The following is a 24,845-nucleotide window of genomic DNA, read 5'->3' on the forward strand; positions in this document are numbered from 1 at the left end:
ACGATCAATCACGGGGGCTTGCCATTATTTATCGACTAATAGTCGTTAACAACCGCGTCAAAATTTACACGTTATTTGTTACAATTCAGTGTTCAGAATGTTAAAAATAGAATGCAATCGAATTAAATCTTTATTAACCTACCAATTGAAAATAAGTCAATCCAAAGGAAATCACGTATGCCCTGCGCTATAATAGATAATGGAGATGGAAAAATTGTAAAAATTTTTTACCCGATACCTTTTTGCGCAAAAATCGTTAATCTCGCCGTGAGATATCGTAATAATTTTATATGGTATATTCTTAGCACAACTCTATTGATTATAAATTAAATTAAAAAGTAAAATAATTGATGCGACTTCAAATCAACTTATATGATAAAATAAATAATTAACGAGCGAGTTAATTTTCGCTGCGGCTAATCGACAGAAACGTCTTGCAATTAAAACAGTTTTATTTTTACCAATTGCAGTTACGAATTAGAAACAGCTCCCAATATGTGTGTGCGTAACAGGAATTTCCGCTAAACACCGACGCTTGGACGGGACATTTTGATCCAGAGTCGGCGTTAAATTCGCCCGAAAGAGACTAAAGAGAGCACGGCAAAACCGGCTGCATCCCTCGCTCGGTCTTAATTGCGAAAATACACCGCGCTTAAACCCTCTCTGATAGCAAGAAGTCTGGAAGCGAAAACAACGCGGGCAATAAACGCGGGGGCGCATTCTCGACTGCAAGGGCGACGTTGAAAGTCGTGGAACAGTTGTAGCTCACCCCGCGAGGGACGCTTAAATTTGTCTTCCTCTTCTTGAAATAGCCGCGCAGGAAAATGTGGAACGAATTTATCTTTAGAAACGAAGGAATAATAGTTTTGGAATTAGAAGAATTAAAAATTTAAATCGACCCTTCGCGATGCGCGGACCTGTTGTTCGTTTAATTTTAGCACGGAGTTTTCTCGTGCGAAACGACTCTTTCGCCAACTATTTCGAGACTAGGTTGTTACGCGCCGTCCTTAGTGGAAATCTCATCGCAGCATTGAAGCTGGTAGTCGGGGAATCGCTTCTAAATTGGCACAGTGCCAGGAAGCCGCGCTATACATGTATAGCGAACACGCGTCTCGAAGGATGATCGAGTGTGCGCTAGCAAGAGAGACGAGACTAAACCTCACCCCGAAAGAGACCTTCGCGACGTCTAGGCATCTCCTCCGCCCGTCCATTATTCCACGACTTTCCGGTCGCGCCACAGATAATCGCGTTAACAATTACGTGCCCGGCTCCGCTGCGAGTCATCTAAATTGATTACAGGAGTAATTGCATTCGTTCTCGAGTCTCCGCGGCGAATTAAAGGAGACGTGAGACCGGAACCGGATGGTTTCGCGTTTTCGTAAGCGGCCGCAATATGCACACGCGTGTCGAATTGCAAGGAGGGAAGACGAAATTGTCCTATCGAGAAAAAAAGAATCGATACTCGTTCGAGAATCCATTCTTTTTTTTTTTTTTTTTTTTTTTTTTTTTTCAATCGAAGGAAGACGTAAAGATTTGAATGTCGAGGCTGCCAATGTAAAACAGTGTACGCGATCGTATACTTCGTCTTTCGAGTTACATTTTGCGGGCTATCACGGCACTCTTAAAGGCCTTATATTCTCGAATGGACAATGATATCAGCATCGATATGAGAATCGCGTAAAGAATTCCGTCGTTTATGCTTCGCGATTCCACCTCCTCGTCGATATAGGGGAATTTTGCTGGCATCGCAGCGAGTAAAGATCGTTCATTGATTCGAGACAAAAAGAGAGAAGAAAGGCAAGGAAAGAGGAAGAAGAGAGGAAGAGAAAAGGAGAGAGAATAGGGAGGAAACTCCGCGAGATAAGATAGGCAGATGCCACGTAAGATATTCCGTACAAGGTACGAGCCCCAGCGAGTTCCTTATCCGTCGCGTCGCGGGATGAGAAAGAAATCTTTAAAGCGCACTTTGATTCATAGGCGACCGCCCCGCCAGTGAGGGACAGAACGTGACCTGGCATTAAGTGCCCTATAAAATATTGCGCTCATGTAAATATCCTCGTAAAATTCTACGACGGCGGTGGCGGTGGTTTGCCGCTTTCTTCGATTCGTTCCTGCCGTGCCACGCCGTCGTCACATCATATGCGGATATTCTAGACACTTTGCTCCCCCAATTCAAAATTCAAAGATACGCAATTCCTACTCGCTCGCATCCCATCGAGTAATAAGCAGGACTGTGGGAGAAAGAGAAGTTGCAGTGTCTCGAATAAAAGAAAAGCTTATACTCTGTGTGAGGTCTGATTCAAAATTCGGCTTCGAAATTCGGTGTGGAGAGAATTTCCTTTGGGAAATTCGTCGCAAATGTGTGGCGACAGGGAGGCAAAATCTCGACAAGAAATAAAAGTTGCAAGAGCGAGCACGTCTAGTTTGCATAAAAAATGAACGGTCAACATTTTAATGACAAATTTTTTTCTTCAACTTTCAATTTGCGACAAATTTATAGATTTCTATTTCTTTTCTACATTTGTACTGCACAAAATAATGTAAATTATTGTTAAATTATTTGATTTATTTTATAATAAAAAATATGTGTGAATTATTAATTCACAAAACGCTCTGCACACAGTACGTATGTATAAAAAAGAAACGAAATAGCGAGAAGACCTTAATCAAGTATGTTAAATATTTTCAAATTTAACTTTCATACATAATTTTATGATACGATACTACTTGTAGCCATATTCAACATTGTTGCACATTATAAATTCAGTCAGATTTACCGTACAATTCTTTTTCTTGTTGCAAAAATTGTTAGTGGATCAACAAAATTGGTGTTTTAACACCAAAAGCAAAATAATTATCGATTCGTTCCCGCGTTAAAAAAAAACGTATCTAATTTACCGCAAAAAATGTGATATTTTTTAAAAATTACATAAATATATTTAAATAAACAAACAATGTGTTGCTAGAAATTTAACCATAATAAATTTTTACCGTAGTTTATTATTATTCGCGTCTCGTATAAAATGTCCTCTAACAAGATTTTATGGTAATTCGCATTTTGTAAAAATTTTCTAACGCATGGGAGCGTGTGTTTTGCTATATTCACGTTAAACCGCGAAATCAAATTTATGACTAGTTTAGCAGCTGCAGTCGCGAAAAATTCCCAGTACATGCACCGAATGCAGCATAACTATAACGCACGTTAGAGCGCTCGAGATAGAGGCTCGCTCAGAACTCGACTTCTAATTTTTTTTCTACATAAATGCGAGATCTCTCCTGGAAGTGAGCTAAATGCATGAATAGGAATATATATGTGCTTTTATATTTCCATACGACTATGCTAGGCACATTCCACTTGTGTAATTAAGCAATGCATTAATTTAAAAAAAAGTTTCTACTGATAAATAAACCAACTCCTTTTTGCAAGCATCACGGACTGATTTAAATCTTAATTATATTATTTTATTTTTTATGTAATCTGTTCATAGTGTGAAACAAAATTCATTATTATATATAGTGAATGCATATCAGAGAAAAAGAAAAAAAAGAGGCAGTTTTTTTTAATAATTTCCCCTGTTTATACCTATATAAAATAAATTAAATTATAATATATTTCCCTTAATAGTTTTGGTATCAAAATTAATCTAAATTTAAATGTTTTAGGATACTTTTTATATGCTTAATTTGCCGAAAGCGGTCTGTCAAACTTTTTTTAATTATGTGATATATTTTCTATCGTTTATACCATATATTGCGAAATATATTCGTCGTAGGATGTGAAAGTTTTATTTGTACGCGGGTAGACTTGAGTCAATATCGTAACTGCTATCGTAACTCGATCTAAAAGGATCTCTCTATGCTTATCCATAATTACAAGTTTCTTAATGAATAAAGCCTTCAAAGAAGTTTAAATCATTAATTTTTTATTAATATTCGTCATTACGAGACTTGTAGTGATTAAATTTTTAATTTTACGATGTAGTTTACAAACACACACACTTGGGTTAAATATTATATCTTGGATTCAAACTCTACGAGGGCAAAATCTATTCACAGGAAACCTACAACTGAGAGAAAATAAGACTTTTGATAAATTCCGTATATCCTCCACGTCGCGCAATTTTAGCGCATATGTGTGCATCGCGCGCAAACGTCATCCATTTTTGTCAGGCGCGTATAAAACTTCTGACATGCAAAAGATTTCCTTACGTCAAGAAATCATATTTATAGTTGCGTGAACACGGAAGATATCGCAATGTGGATATCCGTAACACTAACATGCGACGTGTATAATATTGTACATAACGATACGGATCGGTGAATAAAATAGTTTACATTAAAAACTCGCGATAAAACTGCGAACCCTAAACTTTTCAATGGTTTTTTCTTTTTTTTTTTTGGTTCTGCTGAATTCAATTCCATGTAACCCTTCATCCGTAAGCTATCGGTATATCACTATCGAAAGTGCACTTCGCGCAATCGCGGCACTGCAAAAACGGTGTTGTCGACACTTGCAACAGATAAGCTCGAAACCTGCGCAAAATGCGAACGCTGCAAAGTGCTCCTTCATGAGTTTGCAGGAAAAATTTTTGTCGGGAAACTTCTTAATTGAGCAGGGATACGTTACACGATGCACTTCGCACTCTTTGCATTTTTCCGGTCTCATATTTTTCGTTTTTCTTTTTTTTTTTTTTGCATTTTCCGCGAAAGTGTGACGCGAAGTCCATATTTCCGAGACGCATTTTCATCATCAATACAATACCAAGTGACGATGTTATACTTTTCATCTCACGATATGCTAATTATATGATTTCCTTGGGCATCGCCATCGCCGATCTTAAAATTTTAGATAAACAAGATATTTCTTCATTTATGCGAAAAGTTCGTATATACGTTCTTACGGAAGGTTTATTATAATAAGATACGAACAACTATGTCGCGTCACTTTTTCCTTACATATTCTTCCAGCTCTCAATTTGAAGCACAAGAAAAACTTGACAGAGAAACTACTTTAATTGCGCAATAAAAACGTTGACAAAACATAAACAAAAATTTGCATTTAGTTGTGCGAGTCGTCGCTTTACGCGTGATGGAAGATAAACGAACATTACATGCCCGGACTTTGCACTGCGCTTCGTAAGATAGCGTGATGGTTTTATTGTAAAGGTAAAGGGATTAAGTGGCATTACTTTGCATTGTCCTTTGTAGGCGAGGGCAATTTATGCGGGGCCGTTCCTCCGCATAAAGTGCTAGCGTTTCGGCGCAATGCTCGTCTTACTAATTTAATTGCTTTATGCCCATAAGTGCCACAATTTGCAACGGATTCGCTAGATTTTATTTTAAAATCACTGGATTAATATTACTTGAAGTTTAATAATATTAATTGAGTTGTTTTCCAACATTTTTGTTTAATTTTCTACTGTATTCCATCGTGCATATATATATACATACAGATACCATACATATGTATAGTACATACATATGCAAGTATTTTTATGTTAGTTTTACGCGTTAATATATTAATATATTTAATCACACATATATTCTTTCTTTACATATTGTGTCAATATAAAATTGGGAAAATTAATATAATAATTCATAAAATAGAAGAACAATATTTATCGCGTTCAAATTGGCATTGAATACGATAAGCATGTTACGATAAATGGAAATATGGAAATGGAATATTTTCCACAAACACATATGCAACATGTCAAAGACTTCTCGTTAGACTCATTGAGAGAAATGGCGTTATAATATTTACCGTCAGTGACGGTAATTCTATTTGTTTCAATTTATTCAGCCGCCGACGCGTGTTTAGCACGAAATTTCGCGATACGTTTTACAAACGTGCAGAGTTGCTCAGTGTTTATATGTATGTATGTACGTCACTCTTCAAATATCCTCGTAAAAGTCAGCCGACGAAGTTGCCGGCTTCTCGTGGCACACCGCGATATGTCCTACATCTTCGTCACACCGTGACTGTAAAATTCATTCCTCAGGAGGAAAAGCCATTTTCCTTAAAGTATAGCATCTCACACCATTGCGAGAAATTACAGCGCGCTTATATCTGCGTAACCAATTATATTAATGTCACAAAAGTGACGTCATAAATATAGAGCTGTATAAAGTATCTCATTTTAAATATCCACTCGCTTTCATCCGTTTTCAGCGTCCATGAAAATAAATAGCTGTCGACGTTTTAGTAATGAGCTATCCTTTTACATTCAGCGCGAAATGGATTAATTATATTTAAAACGTTAATTCGTAATTTGTAATTGCATACCAATGCCGGTAATATCGAAGAGTGGTACTCTCAGTCGAGCAACTGGCCTTTTAAAATAACATTCGCAATAATTGTTGACGATAATCGTCCGAAAAGCGGTTATCACGGTTCCTCTATATATCGTACGTAAAAAATAATATAATCTGTTGATATAATCTCTTGATGAAAAAGAGAGAAAAGGAGAATTTTGTGTCTATATAAAATATATTACAATACAATTTTCACACATACATATATTATAAAAACGTTGGAGCATCGAAGAAGAGCGAAGATAGCGGAACTATTTTTAGTCACGTCTGTCACCATGAGAATGTCAGATAAATCGATCAGCAACTTTCATAAGACGCGTTTTTCCCACCTTCCATTTGGTCTCATAAAATTCACATAACCAAGTTACATTAGACGATACCAGCTACTGCCAGCCGTGAATTTAAATTCGATACGCGGAGGTTCTTCTCGCGCGAAAGAGACGGGCAAACTTTTCTCGTAAGTCAGTTTCTTTGTATCGTTCAGCAGACGTGCATCATATTGAATCTCTCTTTATCTCGAAACGCCTCTTTTGCAACCGCAATTACATAATGGACTATGATATATTATGGCAATACTTCAGCTTTCTTTCGCAAACTAAATAAAATGTTCCATGTCAAAAGAGTTGTTAAAGCACATCGACACTGTAGAAACTTTTGTTGTTATAATTCGACAAATATCGATTATATTTTCTGTGTTAAACATTTCATCAAATACTTTTACTTTTTTTTAAATTGTAATAAATATTATAACACAATAATATTAAAAATCGTTATAATGGAATTATGGAATACTACAATTCATATTTTTAATTTTTATAAAGGAAATTTAAAAATAAACAATAAAGTTATATATTATACAACTAAGATTAAATTACGGCTCTGTAATATATTAAATATAAATTTAAATGATAAGAAAGGCGTAAAGAGCCATACGCGGATGTTGCTGCGTACATTTCCAACGAAAGTTAAGGTTTCGTTATTCGTTGGAAATAATATATATTTTCTCTCGCATTTATTTATTTATTTATTTCCGTAGGGGGGTTAAGGGGTTTTTGAAATTAAATCTCAAGTATGAGATTATTTCAAATTTTAAGTCTTGGTAGTACACCGAGAATAATACGTGTCTTGTGCACGGTTTATTTCCAACGAAAACTTAAGTTTCGTTCGAAATATACGCAGCAACATCCGCGTATGGCTCTTTACGCCTTTTTTATGATTTAGATTTATATATTATAATTTGTATAATATTGATTAATATCGGTTTACAAAAAAATCCTATGTGCAAGAATTATAGTTATTGAATTGCACATGAAATGCTATATGGTGAAAATGTGTAAATTCGTTCAAAAGTAAGTACTAAAAATAACAGAGAGATTCAATTTCCAATATTAAATCCTGCTATAGCAGCGATTGTGTCCTTCGACACACACCGTGGTGAAAAAAAATATAGTCGATAGAATTTCCATCACATAGCTTACCAATTTCCTGTATTGCCTTCGCTATTGTCGCTATTCGAAAATTCCCCGATCTTATTGCATTGGATATGAATCGTTATTCTTTTTTTTATGAGATTGACTAAAGCACCATTTACGATTGAAAACGTGTGTACGTATTTAGATTAGCGTGTAGCAAGTAGAGAATTATTGACTTTATAATTTTTTATACAAGAATTTATAAATTAAGTACAACTATAACAGAGAGAAAAAGTATATAATTGATATATTAAATATCACAATTTAATAAATAACGAACGTTACAAAAACATAATATACTTGAAATAATTTGATAATATATTTATCGCATATTAGTCACGAGCTTTTTATAAAAATATAAAAAATATAAAAAATTCAAGTAGAAAATAATTCCGAAAAAAATAGCATACTATTTTACGCAAAACGAGCGACATTTTCGACAATTTCAGCGTATCGTTTACTGACAAAATATAGGTTCCGAGATAAAGTTTGCCTCGGAAAACTATTTCACGTGCGACAGGTGTTAATTCCGCGTTGATTACTTTTACATCGTAAACCGGCTAAATGTTATCGATTCGGATCGTTACCGCTTGCGAAATACATGTATCCGCAGTGGGTCCCATTAACGAACTATTTCCATTCCACAAATTAATTTAGTGCCGCCACTGAATATGTTAACAGTGATTTGGTGAGATTGTACAGAGGAAATAACGATTTGCGTGTTCGACGACTTAAACTTCTCTTAAATAAATAAATGTGTTGGAAGTCTTATATTTGAAATGTTATTATCGTTATTCTCTGTCTCTCTCTCTCTCTCTCTCTCTCTCTCTCTCTCTCTCTCTCTCTCTAATAATTTTATTGTAAATGTCGCATTGTTATATTAGTGAACGTCAAATACGCATAAAAATAACAGTCAAATTTCTCTTTCAAGGATTTATAAATAGCTCGAAAGTGTGAAAAAAATTGCCTCCAAAATTCCGTCGCCGATTCGTTTGTCAGTTTTAAGCGGTTTGCGAAAAATCCGCCGGTACTTAGGCATTCGCGCTGAGCACGCGATAGTTTCTGTTATGAGATAGCTATATGGATGCTCCATAACGCCAAACTTTCTACAAAGGCCCGTTTTTTTCCATGAATATATAACGCGACATAAAATATCTCGCGCGTTCCGTGCGCAAGCGCCCCGGGATATTTTCGCGAAACTACCGCGATTTTCCGACTGTTCTTTGTCAAAAATGCATGTCATTAATTTTTACATCATATCAAAGTGAGATACTTAAGATGAGTGATTTTTAATCAGGCGTGTTTCAAATACATACCTAATTAAATTAAATTTGTCTTCACCTCGCAAACATATCAATATTCAACTTTCACTCGAATCTACAATTTTAGACGTAATGGAACATTGTTTTTATTACATTGAAAAAAAAAATGATTAAATTAATAAATATTTATTTTAATATTGCCTAATCAATCATTTATCTGAAACAAATAAATAATTTATATGTTTTGAAAAGGATTTTCTTATATTAAATATAAATATTTTTCACATCAAATCAATATTATTAGTTATTAAGCAGTATTGTATTTTTTGTTCAGTGTAGAAACTCGACAATCCGACGACTAAGATGATGTTTCGTTTCAGTGACGGGGCTAGAGCCAGAGTTCGCGCACCCGCTGGAGAACGTAACGATCCCGCAGGGTCGAGACGCTACCTTCACCTGCGTGGTGAACAACCTCGGTGGATACCGGGTGAGTCCTTCCTCCTCCGCGAGCGGAGATCACTCTGGCAGCGTCAAGCCCCGGGTAACTATTTTACCATTAACCTGTGTCCGCCTGTAATGGACTACTACCTTATCTACTACTACCTACTACTACTAACTCTACTACTGTCACTACTACTACTATTATTACTACTACTGCACCACCTATATGCGCGCGTGCCTGCACTTCACAGCACTGCATTTAACTGCACTATACTGCCAGCTATGAAAAAAGAAATATATATACTATATATACTACCACAGCCGCAGAGCAGCCACCATCACCAACCATCTCTGTGTATATGACATCCATTTTCATCTATCAGCTGGCGGTACCTATAGAGGTACCGCACGACTACGACGCAGGCAACTGAACTTTCATAGTCTCTTCACGTTCTCCTACCTCGTTCTCTTCGTTTACTTCGTTGGGAAATATCAGCAACTCGCGCCAAAGAAAGAGGAGCCTTTACCGCAAAGTTATACTCACGCGAAATGGCTAATGATGCCTATACGCGCGTTAAAAGAATGCAACGTATCGTTATCCGTCATTATAATTCGATAACTACATGCGTCTACTCATTATTAAACTTAAGAGTCTCTCGTTCGTATATTGCATCGTCGGGATTATACATCGTAATTTACCTCAGAGAGTATATACCTGTATCCGTACTATCATGATACACGTACGCTCGCGTATTGTGTTTCAAGAGAGAATTTCATATATTTTTTTCCTAATACGTTAGGTTGATTTGAAACGCAAAGTAGATCGAACATTTATCGAGATCGATGTTATCAATATTAAAGCGTTGCCTAGCAAAGAAGGAATTTATTCGGATCGACCGATTGGTCTCCACCTTTGTCCTTTCTCTGAAAAGAATTCGAATCGCGAGAGATCCCCGAATAGATGCAGGAAAACTGATTCATCGTTGCAGCTATTGTTTTTTTCTGGCAATAGCTTTCGGGAACATTGTGCCAATTTTTGTTTCTATAGTTATACGTTCCAGAAGACCACGTGCAATATTACTGACATGTTAGATTCTTCCGATTTGTTGCCCGACGACAAACATCGTGCATTGACTTGTTAAAATGTACATTAATTATTATTATTATTATCTATACTATATCGATAAAATTTACAAAAACATCTTAATATTATCAATAATATTTAACAGCTTATTCTGTTAATTCCTCTCATCGATTGCGAAATAATGAAAAGAAAATTGGAAAAAGTTGAATTTTATTTTTGTGCAAAAGTAACAATGTTTTATTACATAGTATACATAATACACATATTTATTAATTTTACAAAATACCGATAAAATCTTGATATAGCTGTTGCTTCAAATTGAAAACTTTATATATGTATTTCTCGTATATTTCAAATATAGAAATTCTTTGTATCTTCGTCTTTTAACACAACTTTTATATTTATTTCTGAGATAAATTTTTTCCTATTACTTTTGTTGTTTAAAATTAAAAGAAATTGCTTGAAAAAAATGTGCTATTTACAAACTTTTTTTCAAAATGTTCCGTAGACAATTATTCAGAGCCGCGTGTAATTGCGTAACTTTCGCTTTGCACCTTCCGGTAATAGCGATTCGCGCCAATGGAAGGAAGATTGATCAAGGTCGGCATCACACGGTCTCGTTATATGTGTGGTGAAATTGATTTCGCGCGAGTACATATCGCCGATGTGGCGTATTAAGCGCTTTTCGGCTCCACTTGTTGAACCGATAACTTTCCGATAGCCAAGTGGTTCTCTCCCTCCGTCGTCGCGGAGACATTTCGCCATGAAAAGAAATTTCGGCGTCGAACGCCGCGCGCGCGCGCGCGACCCCTTCGTAGATTTTAATTAAACTTGGCACTGTCAGAGTTTATAACTTGTTCGAAAATGCGATTACTTCCGGCAATGCGCTTGCCCGCGTTTCAACTTCTTTCTTACAACACAGTCGGACAATTCTCCGTCCGGTAGTTTACGCTCTTTTCTAATAAGGATCATCGCGACGGTTTTATTTTCTTTTCTCCACGTTCTTTTACATTATTAAGCATATGGAATTTTTAAAACAAGAGGAAAATTTTCAACCAATTCGTAATTAATTTCACAAGTGAATGTCGCTTCATGAATATTTTAAGAATATAGTTCAAGTTGAAATTGGTCAATTATTCATTTTATCAAAATATGTCAAGTCTTTTTAATATTTGACCTGTTAAATATTAAATCAAAATTTAAAAAGAAATTATTTGCAACAAAAAATTATTGCTATTATATACATTACGGATATAGTAAATATTTGTGGAATTTATATTTGTGTAATTAAGTAAACAGAATCTATAAATTATTTATAACGTACATACAATAATATATGAGATGTTAAAGGAAGACTATCAAAACAAAATGAAGACTATCGAAACAAAATTTCAAACAAAATAAGTAACAAAATTCTTTTATTATAATACAATATCAAATTCTGAAAATACAACTCTCGAAGATAATATTAAAACATTCCATTTTGTCGAAATTTGAGAAATATTATGATTCCGATATTTCAACACATCTATTTTATCATCCTTTTAATCTTCCATAAGTTTGAATAAAAAATACCAGAAATATGACGATTGCTGGAATTTTATCTATTGATAGCGCAGTTATCGTAAAAAATACAGTTGCTGCTGAACTATTTTAATCGCGTGTCGTGCACGACGGTAAATTTGCGAGATACATTTGCTATTTACGATCGATTAATATTCACTAGGTCACTTGATTAGTCGGTAGCTTGGTTTCAATTATTAAAGACAATTTTCAAATAACTATTTCATACGAGGTACATAATCGATAAATAATAAATATAAGTGTTAATAGTTATGACTTTTATTCGCATCTACAGGTCACGTGTGCATTAATATTAATTTAAAATTACCCTCATCTTTTCCCGCGTGTATTTCGCTATTCTCGAATATGATCACGATACAAAAGAGTTAAAACAGACTTTGAAGACGGCTTTCTCCGTCGAACTGAATTTCACTCTTCATTAATTTGAATGAGAACCGACAGGGCGACGACATTCAAATCGACATTAACGAGCGCCGAGACATTGCTTACAACTTGAATGCTCTGTGCTCTAAACTGATCTCGCGAAACGGGCAATATGAGTCCGTGCCTATAGCAAGGATGTTCAGACCTAGTATCCAGCTTTTTCGCTTGTTAGATTTAAGCTTTGATGCTTAATGGCACCCGCTGGAAAACCAAGGATTGTAGTTCAATGATTGTCTCAGGCAACAGCATCCACCATTATTTCTGATAACGATAATCAAGCAAAAGTTACATCTATAATTTTGTATTAGAATAATTTGTCGAACTGAGATTTTATTATTTCTATTATACATGTAATAAAACGCGTTATACATTCGATAGTACTTTATATAGAAAAAAAAATGTATGAATTCTGTTGCCTCGACAGATGACAGTATACTTGAAATTCTGTGAAGACGAGAAGTTTCGAAAGATATTTCAGAACAGGAATGATGGGCATGAATCAATATCACAGATTGTAAAAAAACCGATAATTATACATAAATATGCAAAAAAAAAACATAATTATCTTCTATAACTTTATCAAATACAATCTTATAATCTCACAAGTTTATATCTCACTTTTATAATGTATTTATAAACACGTGAAAAATATAACTATTAATCAAATATTTTATATCTCTTGTGAATTTTGATTAATTAATTTCGATTAATTAATTTCTTTAACTTATAAGTACCTTTTACTTTTATCTCTCGAAATTATTTATCATTATACTTAAGAAAATGTTATAGACATCTCTGATTCCGATTGCGGATTCAGTTTGTGATCGGTATTAAACAAAAAATTATAGACAAAATAGCTTTCATTCGAATATCTTGCGATTTACTACGATGACGATATCTTGTCAAAGCAAATGACAATCGTTTTTGTCATTGCACTGAATTTTCCGAAATCGACGTAAAACATTCCGTGTCCTGCCGTACCTGTCTCTCTTTCTCCTTCTCCCTTCGATACGAAAACATTCAGGTTCACATCGGCTTGTCCACGAATGCACAATTTCTATTTGCACATGTGTCTGTTTACAATGCATAAACGCACTTGAGATTTGAATGTTCGTGCGAGATGAAATATGGTGTAAGTTGCATTGGAGAAGGATTGAAATGTTTCGGACGTGTTATGCGCCCCTGAGTAATTGCCGAATATGAAGGGCAAAATCGTGCTAAATACGTATTGTTCTTAGCGTGTCACTAAATTCCTGTCTATATGCGAGAGGCATGCCAATGATGCATGAATATATGATAATGGAGAGTATATACGAGGTTGCATGAGCATGTTTTTAACAATAAGCATTAATCTAGACAGATGAACGAAATATGTAACTTGATATTAGAATTTAGATATCAGAGAGGCGATAGGTCATTCAAGCGTATTAGTCAGCGACGATAAATCAATCTAGCGACTCAGTTAGAATAACGAAACCTCCTCTTTCGTCCAAGTTATGTGTGTATGTCCTATATATCAACTGTGTCGAATATATTTTTTATAATTATGGTAGAAAATATATGTGATATTTTAAGAAATCTACGTACGAAAATCGTATATTATCTACATAGCGACTCTTTATAGATATATATATATATAATGTTAAATGCGACTGTCTGATCTCATTTACATCTTTCGATTATTGCGTAACTTGCGAAGCGAGTAATCTTAAGCTCCATTCTCGACGTGTACATGGCGGAGGAGACCAACGCGGTTTATTTCATGTCACCCGGTACGTCCCCTGCGAGAGTACGCTAGAACGAGTAATCTCGTCCGAAACGTGCGTGTCACGCGGATCGGTTAATCGTTCGAATTCCGCGCACGCGGCTGCGCGGATGAGTGCGTTTCGCTGTACCGTCGAGCGTGCCGCGATGCTCGGAGTCGCGTCGCGCCGCGCGTCGTGTGCTCCCTGCCATAAATTCTAACATTTAACCCCGCCGTTATCGCGTTCTAGAGCGCTGCGCTCCAATTTTGCACGATATCCTAAAATTAGATAATGCATAACAAACAATTGCACTCGTAAACATATGTATTCGCGATACACGGAATTTAATTCTATAGATTTTCTATAGTTTCTAATTTGATCTCTCTTCTATTTTATATCGAACAATTCATTACTCTTCTTTCCATTTCTTTTCTTTATGTTTATTATTGTTCAACGCATAAAATTAGATATAAATTGTTAAAATAAATTTTAGTGCAAAAAGACTCGCAGCGTTCGTATAACGCCTATATATTCACGAATTGACCCTTTCAAGAGAAAGATAAGCTGTAAATTATGTCAAAATAAATTATTGAAAAAATCATAAATTATTTTAAAATATATATCCTTTTTACCTCGAAACATCGAGAAAAAGAAAAGTTTTTTTATTGTTAAATTATCCCAAATTATATAAAGAAATTCTGTCAATTTCTTTTATCTCAAATATAGAAGTACAATTTTCTTGAAATATAATAATGAAAAAGTCATTTTGAAAGGGTTAAAATCGTCGCATTGAACGAAAACAGTAAGCAAGGGAGGGCGAAATGGAGAAACGACTGTGCACAAAAACTACAAAATAGTACACTATAGCTACTGGAATTTCGACCGTGAAGCGTTGATAGTACGGAAAGGGCTATAGCGTGCAAAGACAAAGTTGTTCTGCAGTGCATCGCAACGGCAACAAGAATGGAAGAAAAGCAAAGCGGAACTTTTAATTAGCGAGTTTATCCATTTATTCTACACGCCGCTGAAAAAGAGGAACAACCGTTACCTTAGATCAGCGAGCCGGACAAAGGTCGGGAAAATAAAAACTTAGGAACGGAGTTGCGCTATGTAAGTGGGTGACGGTGTTGGAAAGCGAAGAAGAATAAAACGCGAGGGATGAGAAGGGATAAAGAGAGGGTGAGCTTCGAGAAGAAGGGGTTCTGAAGAGGCGCGGAGGAGATGGCGGGAAATAAACGAGGTGTGGTAGACTGGACCGAGGCTCCCGATCCCACAATGCGCCACAATGGAGCGCCGACGATGGTTTTGCATATGAAAGAGGGCCGAGAATGGAGGGAACGTGGCGCCAAAGGCGGAGGATGGAAAGAGGGAGGAATAGGTGTACGTAACGCGATATTATATCGGACTAGGGAGGTTACCCGCCCTCACTTTCTCATCCCCGAATCTCTTTACGTCTATCTATCCGTCTGTTCCATTACCTGCCGCGAGTTCCTTCGCGGTTTCTCCTTCTACATCCTTAAAGGACCACGAAGATCGGCGAAGACGGAGGAGAACTGCAAAGAGAAAGTATCCGGAAAAGAGAAACTGCATTAGGTAAAGAGGGCGTTTTTGCGTTAAAATAGAGGCTCGTTCCATACGATGGTATGGCGCGCCTTTCTCTTCATCGTCTCTCCCGTTCTCCCTGTTTTAAATCCTCTATACCTTCTTCATTGTACTGCAAATTCGCGATTCATTCTGCTCGATCGGGAAGAAATGTGCGCGAGATGCTTCACGTTTCGAAGAGAAAAACGACAATTTTCGTAACATGATTTTCCTTTTTGGGAACGCAACAAAATCACCCGGCTTTTGAGTTTTGACTTTCGGATGCGCGATTTGGAAGAAGCAACGTATTGTGCCGCGCTTTACGCTTCGTTGTCGTCGCTGGTGCTTCACGCGACCTTATCCCGCTCGCGTTGCTATGGATACGTTCTCTCGCTTCCAACCGATTTTGATATCGGGTATTCGCCAGGAGTCTCTGTCACAGGATTCTGTGAAATAAGGACTCCGTGAAGAAACTGTTTTCTAATCGATTTTACTTGCCAATATCTGCGGTATACATTTTTTTTTTCCTTCAATTTGGCGTTCCGAATTGTCACATTAATATTTCTCCCTCGCCGCATTAACTATAAATAATTTAGATAAATTTTAAATTTAATAAAATATTGAATACTTTCTTTGTTTTTTCTTACACCTATACTCTTCTAAAGTAAAAACGTATAGAATCTTTTTATTTTGAAGAAATAATCTTAAATCGTTTCTAGCGCTTCCTCCTTTTTCCTTTCGATCTACAACAATGAATCATCGAATGAATTGACGATAATATAGCATAAACGTCGAAAGAGTTGCGAGCATCTATCGCCCGCTGACTTTTCCGCATCCTCTTTTTCGAGAGGGTGGCTCCGGAAGATCGCTGGGCGCACCGAAAGGGAGAATGGGGTCGCACTTATATATTCCGGCATAATATATTATAAGTGAAGGCACTCACAGGGCCGTCACTACCAAACACTCGCACCCTCTCTCGCATCCCATTCCTTCCTCCCTCCCGTATAACCGTCCCTCTTCATCTCTCGGCGTCTGCCCTCTATACACTCCGCTCTCGCGGGTTATCGATAAGAACCGCGGAACTCCTTTGTCGGTTGATAGATAGCCTTTCAGAGCGATGCGAGGTCAGATATTCGACATGGTACGGGTTCAATTTCATGCCAATAATATCTGTGCAGAGGGAGACGAATAGGCCAGAGAACAGGGGAGGGAGAAGGATGAATATTCGCGATACGCCACGCTGCAGTTTCCTCTACCAGAATACCTTCGACCGAGGCTGGAAGGCGGATTTATGACTAATACGTGTTAACCACAATTGCGTTTCCTCCCTCCTTCTCCACTCTCCCTCTCCGCTTTTTTTTCCTTTCTTCATTATATTCTAATCCGTAAAAGAATGGGTTTAATTAATGGCGTATATCAGCGGCGAACTGCAATAACCAGTGAGAGTTCAATTTAGCGTTGATGATACGAAGGATTGCGAGCGAAAACGCGGTAACCCACATTCGGAATAGTCACGATAGTTACTTCAGAAGTAATATAACTTGCAGAACATTTACGGGAGCGTGAAGAACCTCTGAATTATATCAATACGCGAGAGAGAGAGAGAGAGAGAGAGAGAGAGAGAGAGAGAGAGAGAAATACGGACGAAATATATTTCTTTGGTTGATGGTTATTTCCATCCCTTTTATACTATTTTTATACCTAATATGAAGCTCGCTCGAGTTTGATGTAAACATAATGTTACATCCTGCGAGAGCTGAACTTTGGTACTAAACCGTTATCTTTCGCGACCGTTATCTATCTTTATTTTTCTGAAACGTTCCGCGGGTTATCGTGCTCTTGCTCACGGAATTCTTCATATTTACACAGCGGCAGACCATCGTGGCGCGCAACGGTACAGTTTTCTTGACGAGCTATGCGACGGAAAAGCCGAAGCAGACTTTGCCATAAAGAGAAGGTTCTTTTGTAGAATACACTTACGGCTTCTGATGCCTGCCTTCGAGATGATGTATACGAATATTTCATTCATTCGCGAACAGAGAATGCGCGTCCCATATTTATATTTCTCATCCTACGCACAGCGACAGAGGTACGTCATCTCGTAATCGGGTTCACATTTCAATCGAACAGAAAGCTTAAGATATTGTACTTGCGAACATTTTAAGAGAAATCGACGTATAGAGATGATAAAAAAAGAAGATAGGAAACTGCTTTAATTAATAGGAAATTCGATATTCTGTATATCGGCATATACAGAATCATTTTCGAACTATATTCAGTAATTAACTTTTTCAGTATTTATATCTAGTGTCATTTTAAAACCAGTCAAATGTCATTTTCTTCGTTTACATCAAGAATCGAATTTTTATTTAAAAAAAAAAAATTCTAAAAAAATTGCATGCCAAATCTGATACTGAAATAGTTGATTAAAATATAAGAGCGAAAACTCTAGCACAATATAGCAAAATATTTCACGAGATAGACGCTAATTAGATTCGCAGCGGAGAAAGGAATCGTTAATTAACGAGTTACGCATAGCGATGAGATTAGGCAGGCTTTTCCGAATTAACATGAAAAAAATTCCGCTGTATCTAAGAAATGGGTTTGTGAGGCCAGGTGGCATGGATCAAGGCGGACACCAAGGCGATCCTGGCGATTCACGAACACGTGATTACGAACAACGCCCGTCTACAGGTGACCCACAGAGACACCAATACGTGGACGTTAATCATTCGCTCAACACGTCGAGAAGATCGCGGGATTTACATGTGCCAGATCAATACGGACCCTATGAAAAGCCAGGTATGTACTTTCCGTTTTGCATAAAGAAGTTGCAAAGTTTGTTTTGCAGAAGAGAATATATAATTTCATGAATAAGACTACTTACACTTTAATAGAAAATAGATATTAACGATTGATAATTATTAACAATAAGTGAAATTAGAGAAATTCTAAATTTCACTTCAATTTCATTAATTTTTAATTACAATATCTGGAAATTTTTTGCTTTAACTCGATCCGTGCTTTCTTTATATATTTAGCGACATTCTGTATTTCCTTTTCGCTATATATGCACGCGTGTGTAATAATTTATTATCTTCATGCATTTGCAGAGTGCGTTTTTGGAGGTGGTAATACCGCCAGACATAATCTCGGAAGAGACTTCGAACGATATGATGGTACCCGAGGGAGGTTCCGCGAAGCTGGTGTGCAAAGCGCGCGGTTATCCCAAGCCTGACATCGTGTGGAAACGAGAAGACGGCGCCGAAATCATTTCGCGGACCGGCCTTTCCGGCGGCAAGACAAAATGTAAGGGACACCAAGTTTTATTTCCCGCCAGTCTCTCTTTCTCTTCTCTCTTGGGAACGATAAGCAACATTCTCCGAACAGATTTTTTAATCGGAATTTAATCGGCGACCATATATCGATAATATATTTAAATTACTCCTTTTTAAACCCTCCACAAAATAATCATCATATATCTTATTATTAATCTCAATATAAATCTTATTGAAGCACTGGCTCTTCTCTTTGACACATGCTTTATTTTTTATTCGCAATTCAAAGAATTTGTTCCCGAAATTAGTTCCAATAATAAATTTTATATATTTAGTACCGCGAATTTACTCTTTAAATTAAATTAGAAATAGATTTAATTCTTTTTTTATTAATTACATGGATAATACACGCGCACGATAAATTTCCACGTTGACATTTCTGCGTCTGCGCGTATAAGTTGAAACTGTTAAGTCAATCAAGTATTAACGTTGTACACTTTGATTACGCGTAACGAGCTAACTTCTGAAACCATTCCTTGCGCTTGCATATTGCAGTACCTACTGCAGGAGGCGAAACGCTGACTTTGTCGAAAGTAACGAGAGGCGAGATGGGCACCTACCTGTGCATCGCTAGCAACGGAGTCCCTCCGTCAGTCAGCAAACGAATGATGCTGCACGTGCACTGTAAGTAATACGTCTATCATTAAGAATACATTTATTATTCTAACAAACACACGCGAATTCGCCGTGAAGGATATTTTTCCGTACCACAAATATAAATGTTTCGACATCTTTCGTCGATAATTTTGAAACGCCGCAGCAAGATTTGCCTAAATTTTCAAATATCACAAAGTGCTATCAAGTGAAAAATAACGAAGGGACCGCGCAATTTCTCGCGATAACTCAGCACAAAGGATACATTAAAATTTATAAAGTAAACATTGCGGACGCTTTGTAATAAATTACAAAGCAAGCTGCATAAAAAAATCTCGTGCGAGCTTTACAGATTAAAATTTATAAATCTACAGCTGTGTTCAATAAAGTCGTATGTATGTTTCATGAAATACCACTGGCACGAGCTTTCAGCTAATCTTTAATTAATATGCTCACTCACTCATCCATAACTGATTAGCTTATCTCTTACAGAATCTTTTATTAACTAAAAATAAAAATGCATAAGTAAATATTGGATATGTAAAACATCTTATGAATAAAAATCATTACTGCAACATTTTTGCGGAATATTTTAACGAGTATTTATTAATTTAATTCCTATGATTATTAATTTATTTCACAGTTAATGAAATAAATAATTCGCATTACATTAAATCCAAATAATAATCAAATAAATATTTCATTAAATAAACAGTACGAATTATTTACATAAGCAAATATTTTAAAACTTGATAAATTTGTGCCATCGCATCGCTGAGAGCTCTCGTTAATGCCTGTAACTAAACGCGCGCGCGCGACAATCCGCGAAAGACGGTCGTAAGACAAAAATAGAACTAGCGTGTTCGCGAAGAATGGTAGTCGAGATTCTTTTTTTTTACTGGCCGTAGTATAGCGTCACAATTTCTCGAGCTCCAGAATGTTTCCTCGAGCAATCGTCCGAGAGGTGTAAATCCCGCGAACTGTCGGCAGTAGCCTTATCCGCACGAGACATACTTCTCGGTGTAAAACGAGAGACGTCTCGAAGGGGGTGAATATAAGGCGCGGCGGCAACGACGAAGAAAAGCGTCGGTTGTAGCCGACGAGATAGCCATCGTCACCTTCTCTTGCATAATTTCACTGTAGCAAAGGCAAGAGGGACCGAGGGTCTTTCTTTCGTAAAAAGGAAGCCGAGACGGGAGAATGACAAGGACCGCGGCTGAGAATGGGAAAGGGAGGAAAAAAGACCAAAGAGTAAAATACTGGTTAAATAAAAGCGCGTGACGGCGACAAGAGTGAAGGGAAGACTTTACAGGATGATGGAGAGTGTCGGGAAGGGGTGCGAGATAATAAAATTACACTTGCGACGATGGTACAACGCATCCGCGTTTATATCCCAGCCGTAAAAGAGAGACGGTTAGCGAGAAGACGATGCGCACAATAAGACTACATCGCACGAAGAAAGTAAATAAAGATACTTGCGAAAACATCCTTATATTAAAGGAATGTTGAAAACTTCATTTCTCCAAAATTATTTCTTATAGGATCGATTTGATTATCTATATTTTTCGTATTGTAGAAGTTATAGTAGACAACAAAGTTAATTACAATTTTCTTTTCAGTTTTTTGCATTAATTTAACCGAAAAGAAAACTAAATTATTTAACTTTCTTGGTTTTTTTTTTCATTACACATAGTAGCTCAGATTTGTTATTATGAATATTTTAATTCTAGCAAAGGATTTTTCATTCTGTATATCCAATCAATAATTAATAAAAATAATATTTGTCGATAAAATATACAATCAGCATCTTCTTAAGAGGCAAAGAAAATCAAATATAATATCTTAAAAAATAAAATAATAATAAATATATATATGTATATATACAATATATTTCTCTTGAAATGTACCGGTGAAATTGCAGTAATCAATAATCAAGTAGAGTTAGAACTAGAGAATATTTTATACGAACGAGAAATTGGATTTTAAAATAAATTCTCATACATGAAGAAAGAGTATACTCGTTAAAGGAGCGTAAAAGAGAGACGAGCACAGCAAGAAGTAGCTTCATCGCGGAGGAAGCGTGGTGTGACGATAGCGAGTTAAGTCGCCTGGTTACGACCGACTCGACCGTATCTTAAATCCTAGTGAGGGGAGGTAATTTTCCTCCGTCGGAAATTGGATGTACCTATGTACGTACGTATACGTTCGTTGTACACGAGCTCGCACCTGCCCTCGGGCATCCCGCGATAAGATCGGCGGGAACGCGCGAGATAATCGAGTTTCTCATTGAAATACGTCATAGATGAAGCCGCGTCGAGCTATTGCCGCGAATTTCGCGCAACCAACAGTGGCCCATAGTATTATACAATACCCATAGGTATCGCAGGTAACGCAAAGCGGGTGGCAAAGTTCATTCGGGGATACGGAGCTGCCCGTGGCAGACGGCCGATTGCTTTAAACGATCGCGTGATACGAACGCCAAAGCGCCCAAGTTCCTTTGGAAGTGCGGAAGAATGCCTGGAATCATCGGCGAATGTCGTTCGCGTGCGATTATGCGATCGCAACTTTGTCGTCGACATATCAATGCAAGTACTTTCGATGTTTGGCTCTTTAACATGTGTTTTATCTGTTTTATTTCTTGACACTTTCAATAAAATTTTACGTTACTGACTATACTAGGGTTGTTCAAAAAATAATGCCCCGTATTTTTTCTCAGAAACTATTTATTCAACAAGTTTAAAATTTATACACGATATACATGGTGGTTTCTTCTTTACATATATTGTTTTTCAATATAATCTCCATCTTAAATTTCTATGCAAGCCTTACGATACAAGTGCATGTTTGCCTTTACTGTACCACCAGCTCTTGCTCTTGTTTACGTAGCTGTATCCTCACTACTTGAATCGCAATTTCGTCATCCTCAAATTTTTTATCGCATAGATATCCAATTTTCTGATATTCAACTTTTTAGACCATTTAAATGCACTTCGCGAGATAGTTATGTAGACAAAACAAGAGATACATTAAAGGTAAATATGCTCTTGTATCGTGCTGGCATAAGGTTATAGAAGTGGAGATTATATAAATGTATATTCTATGTAAATTTCAAATCTGTTAAATAAATAATTTCTGAGAAAAAAATGTAAAGCATTATTGTTTTAATGACCGCAATGAAACTCTATCGTAAGTCTAATATTTGACAGAAATATAATTGAGTTACTTGTGTTAAAATATAAATATAAAATATAAATCTCTTCGCAGTCATCGTAGAAATGTTGATATCAATATTAATCATAAATAGTAAGTAATTTCAGAGTAAGTAAAATTGCGACTCACGCCCGCTCGTCATCGGCATCCACGCGACGACAGAATGAAAGTTCCTTCCTAGTTAAGGACTCGGAAAAGAGAGAGACCGAGCCCTGATCTAATCATTGCAAGATGTGACAAGCTGAACTTTACTCGGAAACTTTAAACACCCCGCCGTCCGTTCCGGTTTTAACTTAGTCCCAACATTTTAACTTCTCCGTTGCATCTCCCGCGACTTTCTCTCTCTTTCTCTTCCCATTTGCGACTTTTCCATGGAACTCGGACGCGTAATTACGCGTTAGATAAATATCATTGTACACGAAAGAACGAGACCGCTGGGAAAAGCGACGCGACATGCCGCAACACAATACCGGAAATAACGTAACGCCGCGGAGTCTAGACACGGTGGTGTCTTAACACCACCGGCTCTTAACAAAGAGCCATTACAGTACGCTAGCGCCGTAGAAAAGGATCGAGCGTTATCTTATCACCGCAGAAATATCGGATGCTGGGTCCTTTGCGAAGACGAGAGAAAATCTCGCCTCTATATCGCGGATCGCGGGAGTTTCCCATCCACCCGAAGTTGTACACAGTGGCTAAGTTGCCCGCTCTGTTGACCCGGAAATACAATAACAAGCCTCTCTAACGCTTGTAAGTTGACTTTATGTCGGGTCGCTATTGGTTCGTTTTAAGTGGACTTAATATCGTCACGGTCACTATCTCGGGATTACACACACACATACACATGTATTGCCAGCGTGTATTTCCGTTATGATGATAAAAATATCGTTTACGCGGATTGCGATAAATTAAACTTGGGTAATTTTATTACTCCTCTTGCGTATAATATAATACTCATCTAATTCTCTGTAATTAATCGTTTGCTTAAACGAGTAGCGGTCGGGTTTTTGCATGCTAAAGATAAACTCTTGTAATTTTTGCTGCTCGTTAAAATACTCTGGATCAGAGAAAATGTGCTATATGATAAATTAAGAGCTATTAATTAAACAACTCTCGACTTTTTTTCTCGTCGAATATCTAATTTTTCTCTCTTGAAAAGTGACACGGATTTCACTTTACAGCTCGACAGCAAAGATTTACCGCAGCGAATATTACTTTTTAAGCATCATTCAACTCGATCGTGTTGCGAATCGATGCGGGAACCATCTATTTAGAGAGGATTTTGCGCGATATCGAGAATCGCGCGTTGCGTAATGCATTAAATTATTACGCCGCATTAAATTGTTACACCGCATTAGATTGGAGTATGAACGCGACGAATGCAATTTCACGCCACAGACCGCATTATAAGCGCTTTGAGGACGGCTCGCTTCGCTTAATTAGCGGAGGCGCCGAAAGAAATTAGCCTGCCTGCTCATACTTTATTCGCGTGCTCGATTGTACTCCTCTGTTTCTGTCCTTCACCTCAGATCGATCGCCCGTCCATTTCGCAGCAAAGATATCCGCAAACTTATTTGATTGATGCTCCAACAGTTTATTTTGGCATAGCTATATTTATCGATGATACCGCATCGTGAACTTGCACACGTTACTGCATACGTAAACAAGCGATACTCTCGAAAATACTCTTTGCTAAACATATTGTGCAGTCTGTGCCAACATATATATTTTTATATCACATGAATCTTTGAAATTTTTTAAAGTATAAATAAATGATAGACTTGTCAATCAAACTG

General features: G+C 36.9%; 1 protein-coding gene across 2 annotated transcripts in view; it reads left to right on the plus strand.

The window, feature by feature from the left end:
* LOC114944676 (lachesin) overlaps nt 1–24,845 on the plus strand; it is a 125,249-nt gene that overhangs the window by 82,728 nt on the left and 17,676 nt on the right. The window contains exons 3-6 of one of the 2 annotated variants that reach the window (XM_029320691.2): nt 9,430–9,590; nt 18,524–18,709; nt 19,021–19,216; nt 19,741–19,869. In XM_029320691.2, coding sequence (XP_029176524.1) covers nt 9,430–9,590; nt 18,524–18,709; nt 19,021–19,216; nt 19,741–19,869 — 672 coding nt within the window. The remainder of the gene's footprint in view (nt 1–9,429; nt 9,591–18,523; nt 18,710–19,020; nt 19,217–19,740; nt 19,870–24,845) is intronic. The other variant, XM_029320692.2, reaches the window with a different exon arrangement.

Source organism: Nylanderia fulva, unplaced genomic scaffold (assembly GCF_048542155.1).
Source record: "Nylanderia fulva isolate GAGA-0341 unplaced genomic scaffold, ASM4854215v1 Scaffold4, whole genome shotgun sequence".
NCBI lineage: Eukaryota > Metazoa > Arthropoda > Insecta > Hymenoptera > Formicidae > Nylanderia > Nylanderia fulva.